This window comes from Micropterus dolomieu, linkage group LG07 (genome assembly GCF_021292245.1).
Source record: "Micropterus dolomieu isolate WLL.071019.BEF.003 ecotype Adirondacks linkage group LG07, ASM2129224v1, whole genome shotgun sequence".
Taxonomy (NCBI): Eukaryota; Metazoa; Chordata; class Actinopteri; order Centrarchiformes; family Centrarchidae; genus Micropterus; species Micropterus dolomieu.
In genome coordinates, this window is record NC_060156.1 from 14,904,596 (window position 1) to 14,917,811 (window position 13,216).

The following is a 13,216-nucleotide window of genomic DNA, read 5'->3' on the forward strand; positions in this document are numbered from 1 at the left end:
ACCTCCCCTGTTTCCCTAACAGGCCACAAGCAGTAAACTTAACATCAAGCTTCAAAATGTCCTTTAAAAGACCTGAGTCAGTAGATAGTGGTTCTGCATGTTGGCTCTTCTGAGACACTAATATGAACGTTTGATAAAGAGAACATACAGTACTATCACTGCAGTGTGGGAACAAACTTGCCTATCGTGAAATGTAGACGATCTGCATGTGGTGTGTCAGACCAGAGTATCATGCTTAGAAATAGATGTCACTTTCTCTCTCACTTCACCAACAGTAAACACAGCTGTTTGAGAAACAAAATGTGCCTTGACATGATGTTTGCTCTGGTAAGCTATTTATGTTTTTGTCTTTCATGTTTAAAATAAATTTAAAAGACCACTAACTAGTATAGAAGCATGATTAGTGTGTACTGCACAGGTGGTTAGCTTTAAAAGGGAACTGATTATGATTCTAAATGTAAGAAAGGTTATTGGCCTTCCATAATACCCATCATACAGCCACTATTGAACATTTTCAACTCATGCTTGTTGTCCACATTTCTCCGGTAATAAATCGTCAAAATGTGTCTGGGCTACACAACTAGCCAGACAAAACATGTTTTGGTGCTGAAGGGGTTTGATGATTCACATTTAAAGGTATATGTGGAATTTGTCAAGTTTTAATTTTACTGCAGTTGAATATTTATGCTCGAGTGCCACCCCTTTACAAACGGAATTGTTTAATTTATAGTCAAACAATGCCCTAAACTATCATGCCACATATGCACTTCTAGACTATTTATTTTTGTGTGGTCTTAGAAAAAGTATGAGTTATGTTAGAATCTGTGGAATCTACATAATTGCATGGTTTGGGCAAGAGTCAGTAGATACAACAACTCAGAGAGAGTGGAGCTGTGGATAGGCCCACTTTACTTCCATTAAGCTGTATCCAAAGCAAGAATGTTTCAGTGGCTTGACATGTTCCTAGACTGCGGAAATATAATGCCAGGGTCAAGATTTTGGGGAAAGGAGTGGTTGTGCTTTTTTCCTGTCAACTGACTTCACAAACCACACACGGATGTTTTACTTAGTGTCTCCTACTGAGCATGGCAAAGAATGAGAGGTAAAAAAAGATTATGTGCACGAATATTCAGTTTTACTCAATGTTATACCATTACAAGTTACCCATGTATTACCTGTGTATTACAGTGATTTCAGTTTCCACCACACACCACATATAAAAAGCTTCAGTATGCAGCGTGATAAACTGTTCTGAATCAGATCAGAACTACATTTTTGCACCTTTCATCCATTGAATTGTACTCTTCACACACTTACTCTGAATCACAGTCATGGATGGCAGGATCACATATAGACCGTACTAGCTAAAAGCAAGGAGAGAGCAGATCACTGGTCTCTCGCAATGCTAACAAATATAGACAGTCTAACCTAACAGCAGTTTATTGACCTGCATGGTATGTTGTGGAAAACTGGAGTACCTAAAGAAAAAAAGCAAACAGGAAAACTAAGATTCGAGTGCAAATTATTGTTAATGAGAGGGCTACCCAAGAAGGCAAGAGCGACTGTCTCTTTCTGACTCCTCAAATGCTCATTGGCACAATGAGGCAAATAGCGTGAGAATATAACACCCATAAACAGTTCTTGATCTCTCCTGCGGAATCAAGTCCCAGTTTGGATTCAGGAAGCAGACACTATCTTCGCATTTAAGAACAGGCTTAAGACTTTCCTCTTTGATAAAGCTTATAGTTAGGGCTGGCTCAGGTGAGCCCTGAACCATCCCTTATGCCGCTACAGGCCTAGACTGCCGGGAGACTCCCCATGATGCACCAAGCTCCTCTCTCATCTTCTCCCCCTTCATATGCATTCTTATCCAATTAATGCATGTAACTAACTCAACCTCTTCCCTCTCCCGTAGTTCTACGCTTTCCCGTCTCTCTCTTCCCCTTCTGTCACCACCAACTGCCCCCATGTTTCCAGCTTGACACTGCAATTATTATTATTAGTCCTGTTATTATTGCTGTCATTATTTTAAATCTATGTGGAACTTGAATCTCTGCCTCTCCCCTTCTGTCTTGGCAAATCAAATTTCAGTTTCATAAAGGAGTGAGCAGTTAAACTAGAGGCCTGGAAAAGTACAATGAAGCAGTATTTCACAAGAAAAAAAAGCCAAGACTAGACAAAATCTAGAAAAATAAACACATTTTTCTGTTTATGTTGTTTATCATCATGTGACCCCTCATATTTACTTTGTGACCCCAGGCTGGAAACCACTGTGAGTATCTTGTAGTTTCCACGAAGAGTATTTTCTACTATATTTTGTTAAGTGTGTTTCTGTTTCAAGCAGGAGTTGGGAATTTCTGTGGCAAGTGTAGACTAACCTTGGGGTGTATGTCTGAATGCATGCTGGATAGCCACTGTTCATTGTTGTTTTTGGTTTTCAAAAATGTTTACTTTATCCAGCAGCACAAAACATTGTGTGACAGGGTGAGACAGGCAGAGAGATGGAGAAAGGAGAACAGCAGGAGAAAATTATACCTGCACAGATGAAAGGGGATTTGTTTACAATTATAGTTTTTCCATTTGATGTGTATTCTGGATCATTATATTTGTGTGCACAGAAAAAAATTATTTAGATATTAAGAAACAGGTGAAAGTTGAATTTAAGAAAATGAAAACATTTAGGTGAATATCAGATTTTGTAAAAAAAATACATTTACAATAACATTTGTAAGCAAAAAAGGGACTTTAATAATCAGAAGCTCAATTGTATTTTCTCCTGTTTTGTCTCTGGTAGCACCGTTGCAAGAAAACTTTGTTCTGTGTGAATTGAGAACAGTCTCATCTTGTAGCAGTAAACACAAACACATTGAAAGTGGCAATAACAGTCTAAATCAATAGAATCCTTTTAAAAACTCCAGAAATTACAGGTATTTTTCAGGGAAATTCTGCACATGCAGAATAACTGACCTAGTGTTAACAAAGAACTTTCTCAATTCATCAAGAATGTTGGATGCTGGCTATTGATGAGTCGGATTTAATTTATTAATAACCAGGTAAGAGCATGTAAATGAATAATCTTGTAGTCACCAGTGATGTCTCCATCAGTTAACTGACTTTCAAGACGTGTCTTTTGAACGCTAGGCAAAAAGAGGGTCCAATATTACTTATGGACTATAAGTTGTGGATCAAAGGATTCATTTTTGACAAATATTGTTCCCTACAAGCTCTTTCTACAGTCTAGTCTTGTTTGTGTCTTGCTCCTATTGTTCACAGGGCCGCACTGATAAAATGTGAACCGTGTATTACACAAGGGAGACAAAAAGGACCAAAAAAACTACACCAAATTGAACTGCACCAAACTTGTTACAAATGTCAAATTAAAAGTGCCACCTCTTATCTATAATGTGCCTCCGAGCCTGACAGTCTGTTGTGCCTTTATCCCCTGTTTGGACTTTAAATCTCCATTTCTCTCAGAGCTTTGAGGGTGTGTGCTCTGACAGAATGTCAGGCAATTAAACAGTCATGGCTCATTGAGCTGGAGGTGGGCCCGCTACTCTAGGCTTCTCTATAGGCAACAGAAGAAATGAACGCAAGCACTCCCAACCATTCCTTGCACATTCTTTGACTCACAACTTTAGCGGTAAATTCAGACAAAAAGTTCTTATCAAAGGACACTTTTAAAGTATTGTCAAGTTTCACAAGGCTGAGCAGTGTCACTGTCATGGGTAATTATCCTGTGCCAGGATGTGTGGGAAAACAAAGATCCTCTCACCAACCTAGTCAGGTCTCTGCTGCAAGATAAACACATAAATGTTGCCACACTAATGACACCTTTATACTTTTTCCTATAGCATACAGCATAGAGGCAGCAGTTTCAATTATGACATGCACAATAAAAGAATGCTTCCAGTAAAAACAAAAGTCACAATCCTTTACCGTATTTTGTGATATTTCTCAGGTGTACCAGGCCTTCAAAGAGCTGCTATTGGTCAAAACCTGCATTTGACCTTCTGTATTTTGTTAATGCTGGACATAAAAACAAAACTGAGAACCATAGCAAATCTTCTAACAACAACATCTGCAGACAGATATCTATCTTCAACAAAATATCTGTTCAATACTATAAATAATTCATAAAAGCCACCTACTGACCAACTGTCTCACTGTAGCTCTAAAGGGATCCAATGTTAAGTGAGGGGAAATGCATGTGATGCCTAGTGCTACTACTCAGTTTATATTCCAAACACATAATAGCATATATCCTTATACAACCTCAGCCAAACCAACAGAAAATATTTGGATCTAGCAACCAGTTAAACCATTCTCCTGACACTGCAGAGGTAAATAGAATAAATGTAAAATCATAAATATAAAGAGTAGATAGTGATGTTTCCACACCACCTCTATTTTTTATGCAATCATAGTGCAGATTCCCCCTTGTTTCAGGCTTCATTTGACAAATAGCATGACTTAAGTGACCAAGAAAACGAAAACATGGATTTTGGCATAGTCACGCTGATTCAGTGATGCCGACCACCTTGTGTTCAAAAAACCTTGACTGATTCTATTTAGTTCAGTAGCCTGTGTTTCTTTCTTTAATTATAGTACACCTTCTGTAACAAATCAAATTAAATTATATTATTTATTTTTCTTTTTATGACTGCAGTTAACTTTTGAAACCGAAAAGCCTCTATTTTTCAATCATTATTGCAATGTTTTTTCTTCCATTCGTTTAGTTTTTTTAACAATGTGTCTGGTATGGAAATTTCCTTTGACAAGATGATCTCATGTGAACAAGCTACCTCAGCAGTAGGTGGTGATGCATTTACTGCATGTCAACTGCAGGACCTCAATAGAACTACATCAAAAGTTAGACATGTATAAATGTAAAGCTATAACTATGCCTTCACTTGCTTATGTAACTACCAATGTTATACTGCAAGCTGCAGGAGTGACTTCACAGCAGGTGTATGTGGTACTTAAAACATGACCTCAACCAACATAATTCAATGTAAATTGAACAAACCACTGCAACTATTAAAGTAGGTTAATATTTCAACAAAAATGAAGGTGATGTTTAAAGGGGCATTATGTAGTTTTCAGCGGCCACTAGCGGTGTGGTTCTAAGATTGCAACCAGGTGTGTGCTCGTACGCGTGCTCGCTTGAACTCATGAGCGAGCGTTATCCGAAACAGAACCACTTTCATGCAGAGATCCTGCAATAAACGCAGAAACACCGGCATGCCGGCTGCGGCTTTTCACACAGACATGTTCAGGCTCTGTTACCTCAACGTTCTAAATCTAAACTGAACGTTACAAAGCAGACAGCGGCGGGTCAGAGCTAATGCAGCATTAGCTGGCTGCCCTGCCTTACCTCACAGGCTAGTAAACAAATCGCTCCACAGTTGTTTTTTACGGTTACATCCTTTCTTGCAGGTACACAGGATAGTAATATGGGTCGCATTTGTTGGTGAAGTAATGTGGAAAGCATTATAACTTTACACAGGATAACATTAGCAACTGCACAGCGTTAGCCGGCGAGCTAACGTGACTCTCTCCGTGTTTTCTCCAGCCTTTCTGATGTTCACTGTGTTTTTACCCACCATCTTCTAAATCTGTTTGGTCTGATGGGCTTCAGCACATAAAACTTTATTGTTGTTTTTATCCTTATGTGTAGTCTGTGTTTTGCTGGGAGTTGGATGCTTTATGGTGTTAGTGGACTACATGTTGTTAACTGCGGTATTGTCGCTGTAGTCTGAGAGGCTCGGGAGTGCACACAGAGTTGCATTCGACCCGGTGTCCTCACATTAAAAACAGAATGGCAGTGGCTTTTACAAGCAGCAGAGAAAACAAGGTGTGTGCTTCATTTGTAATGGGGTTTGAGCCTATTGACAATAAGGCAATGAAAATTTGATGTATTAATAAGTAATTTTATTAAAAATTACCCCTGTACCATCTTTAGTTGAGAACACTAAAGTAAGTACTCAAGTACTCATATACCATCCTCATAAGTTTCTGAGCATCTGTTTTGACTGACATGTGGTGGCTTGGACTATAAAGGCCATCTGATATAATGCATGAGGAGGACAGCCTGTTTTCTCTCTTTTTGTCACACTTATCTTTATTGCATTTTTGCCTTTGTTTGATAATACGAGGGAATAGAGAGACAGGAAACAAGGAGACGGAGCAGGTGATGAGAGGGGGTGATAACATGCAACAAAGGTTCCCAACCTTAAATTGAACATGGAACATAGCGGTTGCTTCTTAACCACTCCACCAGCAGGATGCCCCTGAGCTAATTATTTCAACAAGTAGTCCCAGGTCAGTGAGGTTTGGTCAGATGCTGCACTGCTTTGTTTTGGCACTATATGCAGTATTTAACACTTCTTTTCACAGCTCATTATCGGAAAACTAATCCAGATGGACTACAAACTTGTCACCAAAGAAAACAAAGCTGTTGTTAGTTGTTTTTCTATTCATTTAAATAATATTGAAGATTTTTTATTATTTCTTAATACTTCTGGTGAGAAGTTGGAGGTTTTATAACAGACTTTACAGTCTCAGTATTCTTTGAGCCAGCATCTAGTCACAATAGAACGGCACCATATTTATACATATTAATACAACTTTACACAGTATATAAAAGTAACAATAATCAATATTTTTATTGACTTGTATGTAAAAGGGGTTGTTTGTATTGATGAACCAAAGAATTATCACATGATTCTGCAGGTCTGCTGAGCTTTATGTTTCAGCTCATTGTTTTGGTTTAAGGCCGACAACTTGTTTTGATTCACTCTCACCGCTGAGAAAGATGCAGCAGGCTGCTGTTTTCAGTAGGGATGCACTGAATGAAAATTGTTGGCCGAACGCCAAAAAAAATTCCGAACCAATTTGATAAATAATGTTGTATGTGGTTCTCATATGACTTGATAGCCTCTCTTCTGGTAGGACTCTCATACTGCAACACTTGTGTTTGGGAAGAGAGACAATGACAGGATAAAGTCGCTAACCTGCTTGTCAGCTCGCACTGGTTCTTTTTTTTGCTGTTTAGACCCACTAGACACTACCTATTCAGCATCAAACAGCAGCAAGATAAAGATAACGACTAGTGGCGAACATAGTGGAGCATGTAGTTAAAAAAGCTAGATATTTCCAACAGAAATGAGTAGAGACCAAAAACAATGCTAAAAGCTACGAGACTATTTGTAAAGTTGCCTGAACCATGATTCTAAATGAATGCTAATGCTGCTCTGTGTCTGCTGGATGTGAAAAAGACAACTTTTTGCTAGCAACTTTGCTGTATTACTTAAAACATCAGTGTTGAGTTTACAGCTTGTTTTGGTTCCCTCAAATGGCCAAAGGAAAATCAGTTACGGGGCTGTGCAGATATTGCGTCTTATCTGCGCATTTGTTATGTTCTCTGTAGCGCACCGAGATGGAAAAATCTCAACTTTTTCAAATGCAGCAAGTCATGTGAAGAGAATTAATCAACTTCACAACATCCAGTTGAAAGGTCAGCCAAACTTAAGTTGGAAGAACACCTGATTATACTCGTTCGGGGATACCCAGAGCTGTACAAGCTGTCAAGTTCTTACTTTTACACCAACAGAAGGAACAGCGCCTGGACATATATCAGCTCAGAAATTGGGATAACTGGTGAGCTTGATGATGCGCTGTTGTTATGTTACCAATTGTTGCATTTTGTGTCGTGATAACTTAAGTCAACCCAACCCGCAGCAGTTTTGGTTGCTGAGTAACAGCAGGTGCAACAGTAGTGCAACCTCCCAAGCACCTTGGATAAAAGGATGAAAGCGGAACAGCTGTCGTTTTCCACATCATCACATCTGAACGGCCCCTAATGCAGGTATAATGTATTTGGCTCTGAGTTAATACAGCTTAATGTTGTTGCTAGTTTCTTTGAAATGTTATATTCCAAAAAGCATTCAAACACTTATTGAAATTCCTCATTCTACGCACAGAGTTTTAATTTTCTGCTCACACCTGATTGCGTGACTGAAATGATGAATGTGAGCGAGACCGAGCCAAAAGACAAACCAAGCATTTTCTTTTTCTTTCCATGAACCACAGAAATGTCACAATTTGCTGCTTTCTGTGGTCACTATGATCAGCATAGATTCCTTGGGCACACAGATGTTGATAACAGAATTTTATGCCCAGGTACAGCGGTCTTGTTATTGTATGACAGAAGTAGACTCCTGTCATTGAGCTCCATCTTGTGAGATTCTCCAAGCAGGCTAATTGCTCAGTTATTCATGAGCAGTCTGGAACCCCCACTTCACTGTCGCATTGGAGCAGATGCTGGCTGCAATACTCCCTCCACCAACAGCTCCCTCCTCTGGCAGCACTGTCGGAGCACTTCACCTGCTGATTGGTTGGCTTTCTCGAGGACTTGACTTTATTAGCTAAAGCAATGAGGGTCTTGGGCTGGGATGTGTCTAGAATAGAAATGGTGGTTGACAAAGTTTCATGTTGGATCTCCAGAGAGGAATCCTCACTAAATGTGAGGACACTATGCCATCTCAATCCCTGTGGTGTTAAATACCATGTTTATCAGCTGATACTATGATGCCATAACACACCACAGAGGCGATTATCGAGCAAATTCAATGAGACTATGTGACACTGACTTCCATGTGAGATGAAAATGAGAATGACACTTAGCACACTAAGTGTTGCATTCCACTGGGCTTTACAGGTCACTGTGCTTGTTTACTGCAAATCTCTAACGTACAGAACACAATGTATTCCCAATCACACAATATTAAAACATAATTTTGTTATAATGCACAAAACAGTTGCAGACAACAGTGTCAGCATAAACGATGGAAATGAGTATAAAATTTTGAACCTTACACTGTGTTGCATCGTATTCCAAACAATCCTCTGGTTTGCAGCACAAAGGCAGGGAAACAGAAAGTCTTAATTAATTCAGTGTAGGTGGAAGAAATTGTTGCTGGACACGCAAAGCTAAAAAGGCAACTGCTGTATGGAAGACATCAAAATGTGTGGAGAATTAATTAGATTGTGCCAAAAAACATGTTTATTATTCAATAATACAAATAACTCATTTATTGTTGTGCAAAGAGCCAGCAAAAAATGTAAATTAAAATGATGTATTCATTAACAAAATAACCTATTATTAACTTAACTCATTTAGCAAATTTAAAACACTGTGGGTGAGACTGCTGTTTCACTAAACTGATTTAATATATTTGGTACAGAGTCAATATTGCAAAAAAGATTTTTTCGGTTTCTGATAAAAATATGTCAAAACACCAACATAACTGAAATACAATTTGAACTTTGTCACTTTGAAAAAGGCTAGAGGGGAGAAAAGAAGGGCACTGTGGATGCAAAAGTAATCCATGATGAGAACTGTCTCTCAGCTGAATTGGTCTGTCAGCTCCATGTTAACCTTTACCCTGATGCAGCATTTTAGGTTTCAAGGTTGTTTGAGATGGAAATCCATGTATCAAGATCCAATCCAACAAACATAAAGCTAATCTGATAGAAAATAAAGGTGTGCTTTACAGCAAACAATTGATGTGGTCAGCCTCACAAAATCTATTCATCTCCTCTTTCATGCCTTTCTTTTCTGTTTGCCAAGTACACAGAGACAAGAAGGGCACCGAACGTGCGCTGCACCACACCTTCCACTGCCCTCGTGGGGTAAAGCTGTTGATTCGTTAACAAACACAAATCGATAGAGGGGCCTGAATGGAGGACAAGTACAAAGAATTAATTTCCGGCTCCAGGGGCTTACGGTGGCAAATCACCAGCTTTAATCAACAGTGTCAAGTCAGAAAGACAAATGATGTTTACACAGAAGCAGTGTCTCCCCTGAAAACAGCAGCATTGGCTCTGTCACCTTACCAGTCTGTCTAGGCTTGTGCCAGCTGCAGTGGTGGGCCGCTCCTCTGGGCTGTACGGCCTGAAGCGAGCGTTGAACACATCCGAAACACCACGGGTAGACCTAGTCATTCCTGCGGGTTTTGGCTGGCCACAGCCTTGAAAAACCTGCAATTACAAAAACATGGGCACCCAACTGTCAGGGCTTTAAATTACTTTGGATACAGAAAATAGGGAAAACATGCTGTTTTGTTAAGGTCTTCTGAAGCATTCACCCCACATTACCAGCATGACAGTACTCTTTGTGAAGTTGAGGTAACCACGTTGATAGGTGATTCAACTAGGGGCTGTGACCAATGCTATTTAAGATGACAGAGTTAAGTTTTTACAGGCTTTTGGGAAAATACCACATATACTTAAACCATAAACAAAACTGCATCTGTTGCATGAGAAAGCCAACAGAGCATTTAGCTCTGAATGAGAACTGGCATCCAAAACTGTGTAGGCAGAAAAAAATCTTCACAACCACCTACAACAACCACTTTTTTTCTTTCTGAATACAATTTTGTGGGCAAAGAAAAGTGCAGTAAAACACAGGAAACACATTAACTACTGTTAGTTGAACTAAGATTATCTGACCAAATTGAAACATATAATTCAAATACAAAACCTAAACTTGGACAGAAAGTGTATTACACACCTTACACTGCCCAGTGTGACTGAAAGCAAACTCTCCTCTTAAGCCGCGTTTCCACCAAAGGAACTATACTTAGGAACTAGGAACCTTTGGAGGAACTCAATGCGTTTCTTCTAGGGGTGGACCAATAATTGGTCTGGACGATTATTGCGGCCGATATTCAGCATTTTTCCAATAATCTGCATCTGTCATTTTAAAAACAGATAGCCGATATAATTAATTAATAAATAAATGCGCTCCTTTGGCTCTGATTCAGCCGCCTCTGTCTTCTCGAGCCCCCAGAGTGGTGAATACAATGTCCCGCCCACAGTACCAGCTGATTGGTTACAAGTCACAAGTAATAGCCTATCAACACTGACTATTGTGTGGAAGTAGCCAGTAGAACGAGCGAGCCTCCACACTGCAGCCCCTCCCCTCCTCTCTCAGCCGAGCTCTGCATGCAGACACACAGCAAAGTGAGTGGAGATACTAGTAAAAGGCGTGTGTTTTTATTTTACACAAGCACATGTGCTAACTTGGCTAATAGCTAGTTTGTCATAAACAAGACGAGATCAGACAAGATACTGATTATATAAAGTTTTAAATAACATGTTTTTAAAAGGCAATTATTTAGTAATGAAAAACTAGTATAGATAACGAGTATAGATAAAAAAGAGAACAAATAAATAGTATCAATAAAATCCTAACAATATAAAATAATAAATACAATATAAATGGCAGCTGGTAAAGACAAAGATAATGATAATTTATCAATCATAGTTAACAAGTTCATCTCTGGGATGGATCTCTAATTCATTTAATTTACTATTTAGAAAGATTAAACATGACAATGAACTGTAATGTTGTTATTTTTAACAAAGTTTTGTGTTGGAGTTTGTGTTATTCTAAATTTTGACACTAAGATTAAAGATTTTACAGCAAACGGATATCGGTTCCAAAAATCGGTCATCGGTTTTATTGGTTACTAATAATTGGGATCGGAAAAAACTGGCTTTAAATGGAGCATGTCGGGTGTTTTTCTACTACTGCCCCACTCTTTTCCACAATTGTTTGCAAACCAATAAATCACATCACAGCTGATGGAGTTAAGCTAATTGACCCTTTGGTAAGCCATGCCCCCCTTGGTTACTGTTGCTAAGTCCGACAAACTGTCGGCGCTGCCACTGTCTACTATTGCACTCCCCAGAGAAATATTGTCAAATTTGTTGGAAAAAGTGATCTCAGAAAGAAGCAGACAGTTTTGCAGTTGTATTATACATTTGAAGGTTGTATTCAGGCTGTCGTCTTGACTCAAACTGACTCAAACCGACGTGAAAAATATGAAAGAAGCTAAAGCCTACCGCTCTCACAGTACAAGTGAACCACTGCATCCCCCAACGATTGAGACAAAAGACAACAAGCTAGCGTTAGCTAACTAACATTACATTAGGAACAGTCCACAGCCTCCATTTTTCTGGATTTATTTTACGTTTTAGAAAAAGAATAAATCGTACTTCTCCTTTCAACCTCTCTGGGTAGCGACTATAACTATTACAAGTGCCCCAGGAACAGCGTTTGACCTTGTCTTAGAAAAATACATCCAAAAAAAGCTAGAAAATGACCCTTTTTGCATTAGAGTCAATGGAGCGCATCCATGAAAGTGTCTGACCCCAGTTAGAGCGAGACCTATACTGCGCTGTGATTGGCCAGCTGTGTATTCGGGGCATGGCATAGCAAAGGGTCAATTCTGGGTCCAGAGTTGTTGTTTTAAGTTTTCATCAGTCAGGAGGTTTCTGCACAGAGCCGAACTCGGCCTCCTCTTCTCCAAAACAAGTGGAACAGCTGATTACAACAAGTAATACAGCACATTAAAATCATGTTCCTCTGACGCTCAGGTGGACACAGACTTGAGTGCTGCAGCTGATCTGCAACTCTTGTTGGCTGGAAATGTTTTAATAACCTTCCAAACTGTGGCGATTTTATGTTTGTTTCTTTCTCTGTGCTGTAGTTCTTTTATGAACTTGATGGTTTTATCCAGTTTGTTATTAAATTTGTAACAAACTTTATTGTGTGTCTCTTCATTATACTCCCACACAAAAAAGCTTAGGCTCCACAAAAAACATTGTTTTTAATGGTCAAGCATGGCCTATAGGTTTTTATTATATTCCAATCAAATCTGATGTAAATTTTGCTCATGGATTGTGGTTACTAAATAATGATGTCATTGCTTTGTACAGCGTAGCCTATATGTCAGCTGGCTAATTTGCCTAATCTTCACAGGACTGTAGACCAGGGTGGAAACGCACACAACAGTAGGCAGAAGGAACATTTTAGTTTCTTGAAAAGAGATCTCGGGACTAAAAAGTCCTGGGTACTTCTGGTGGAAAGGCAGTTTTAGTTTTGCTTAAGTTTGAGAAAAGTTAGAATTCAGCTACCTGTCTGAGGTGTTACTTTTGTTCTCTGGGGAATAAACCTAATTGACATACCCTGTAGGAGACTTGGGCACTGTTATCTTGCATATTCATGATGGCCTCTGAAATCTTGACATCAATAGGCTCCATGACAGATTCAATGTTGAAAGGTCCCTCAAGCCTCTGTGCCACCAGCAGCATGGCATCTGTCATAACAGTGGTAAAAAAGGTGGGGAGATGGGGGGGGGGGGGGGGG

General features: G+C 39.3%; 1 protein-coding gene across 2 annotated transcripts in view; it reads right to left on the reverse strand.

Annotated features, from left to right (window-relative positions):
* gpc6b (glypican 6b) overlaps window positions 1–13,216 on the reverse strand; it is a 99,906-nt gene that overhangs the window by 18,163 nt on the left and 68,527 nt on the right. For both annotated transcript variants that reach the window (XM_046054630.1, XM_046054629.1), the window contains 2 exons: window positions 13,036–13,166; window positions 9,898–10,041 (listed from right to left, as the gene is read on the reverse strand). In XM_046054630.1, the coding sequence (XP_045910586.1) occupies window positions 9,898–10,041; window positions 13,036–13,166 (275 nt within the window). The remainder of the gene's footprint in view (window positions 1–9,897; window positions 10,042–13,035; window positions 13,167–13,216) is intronic.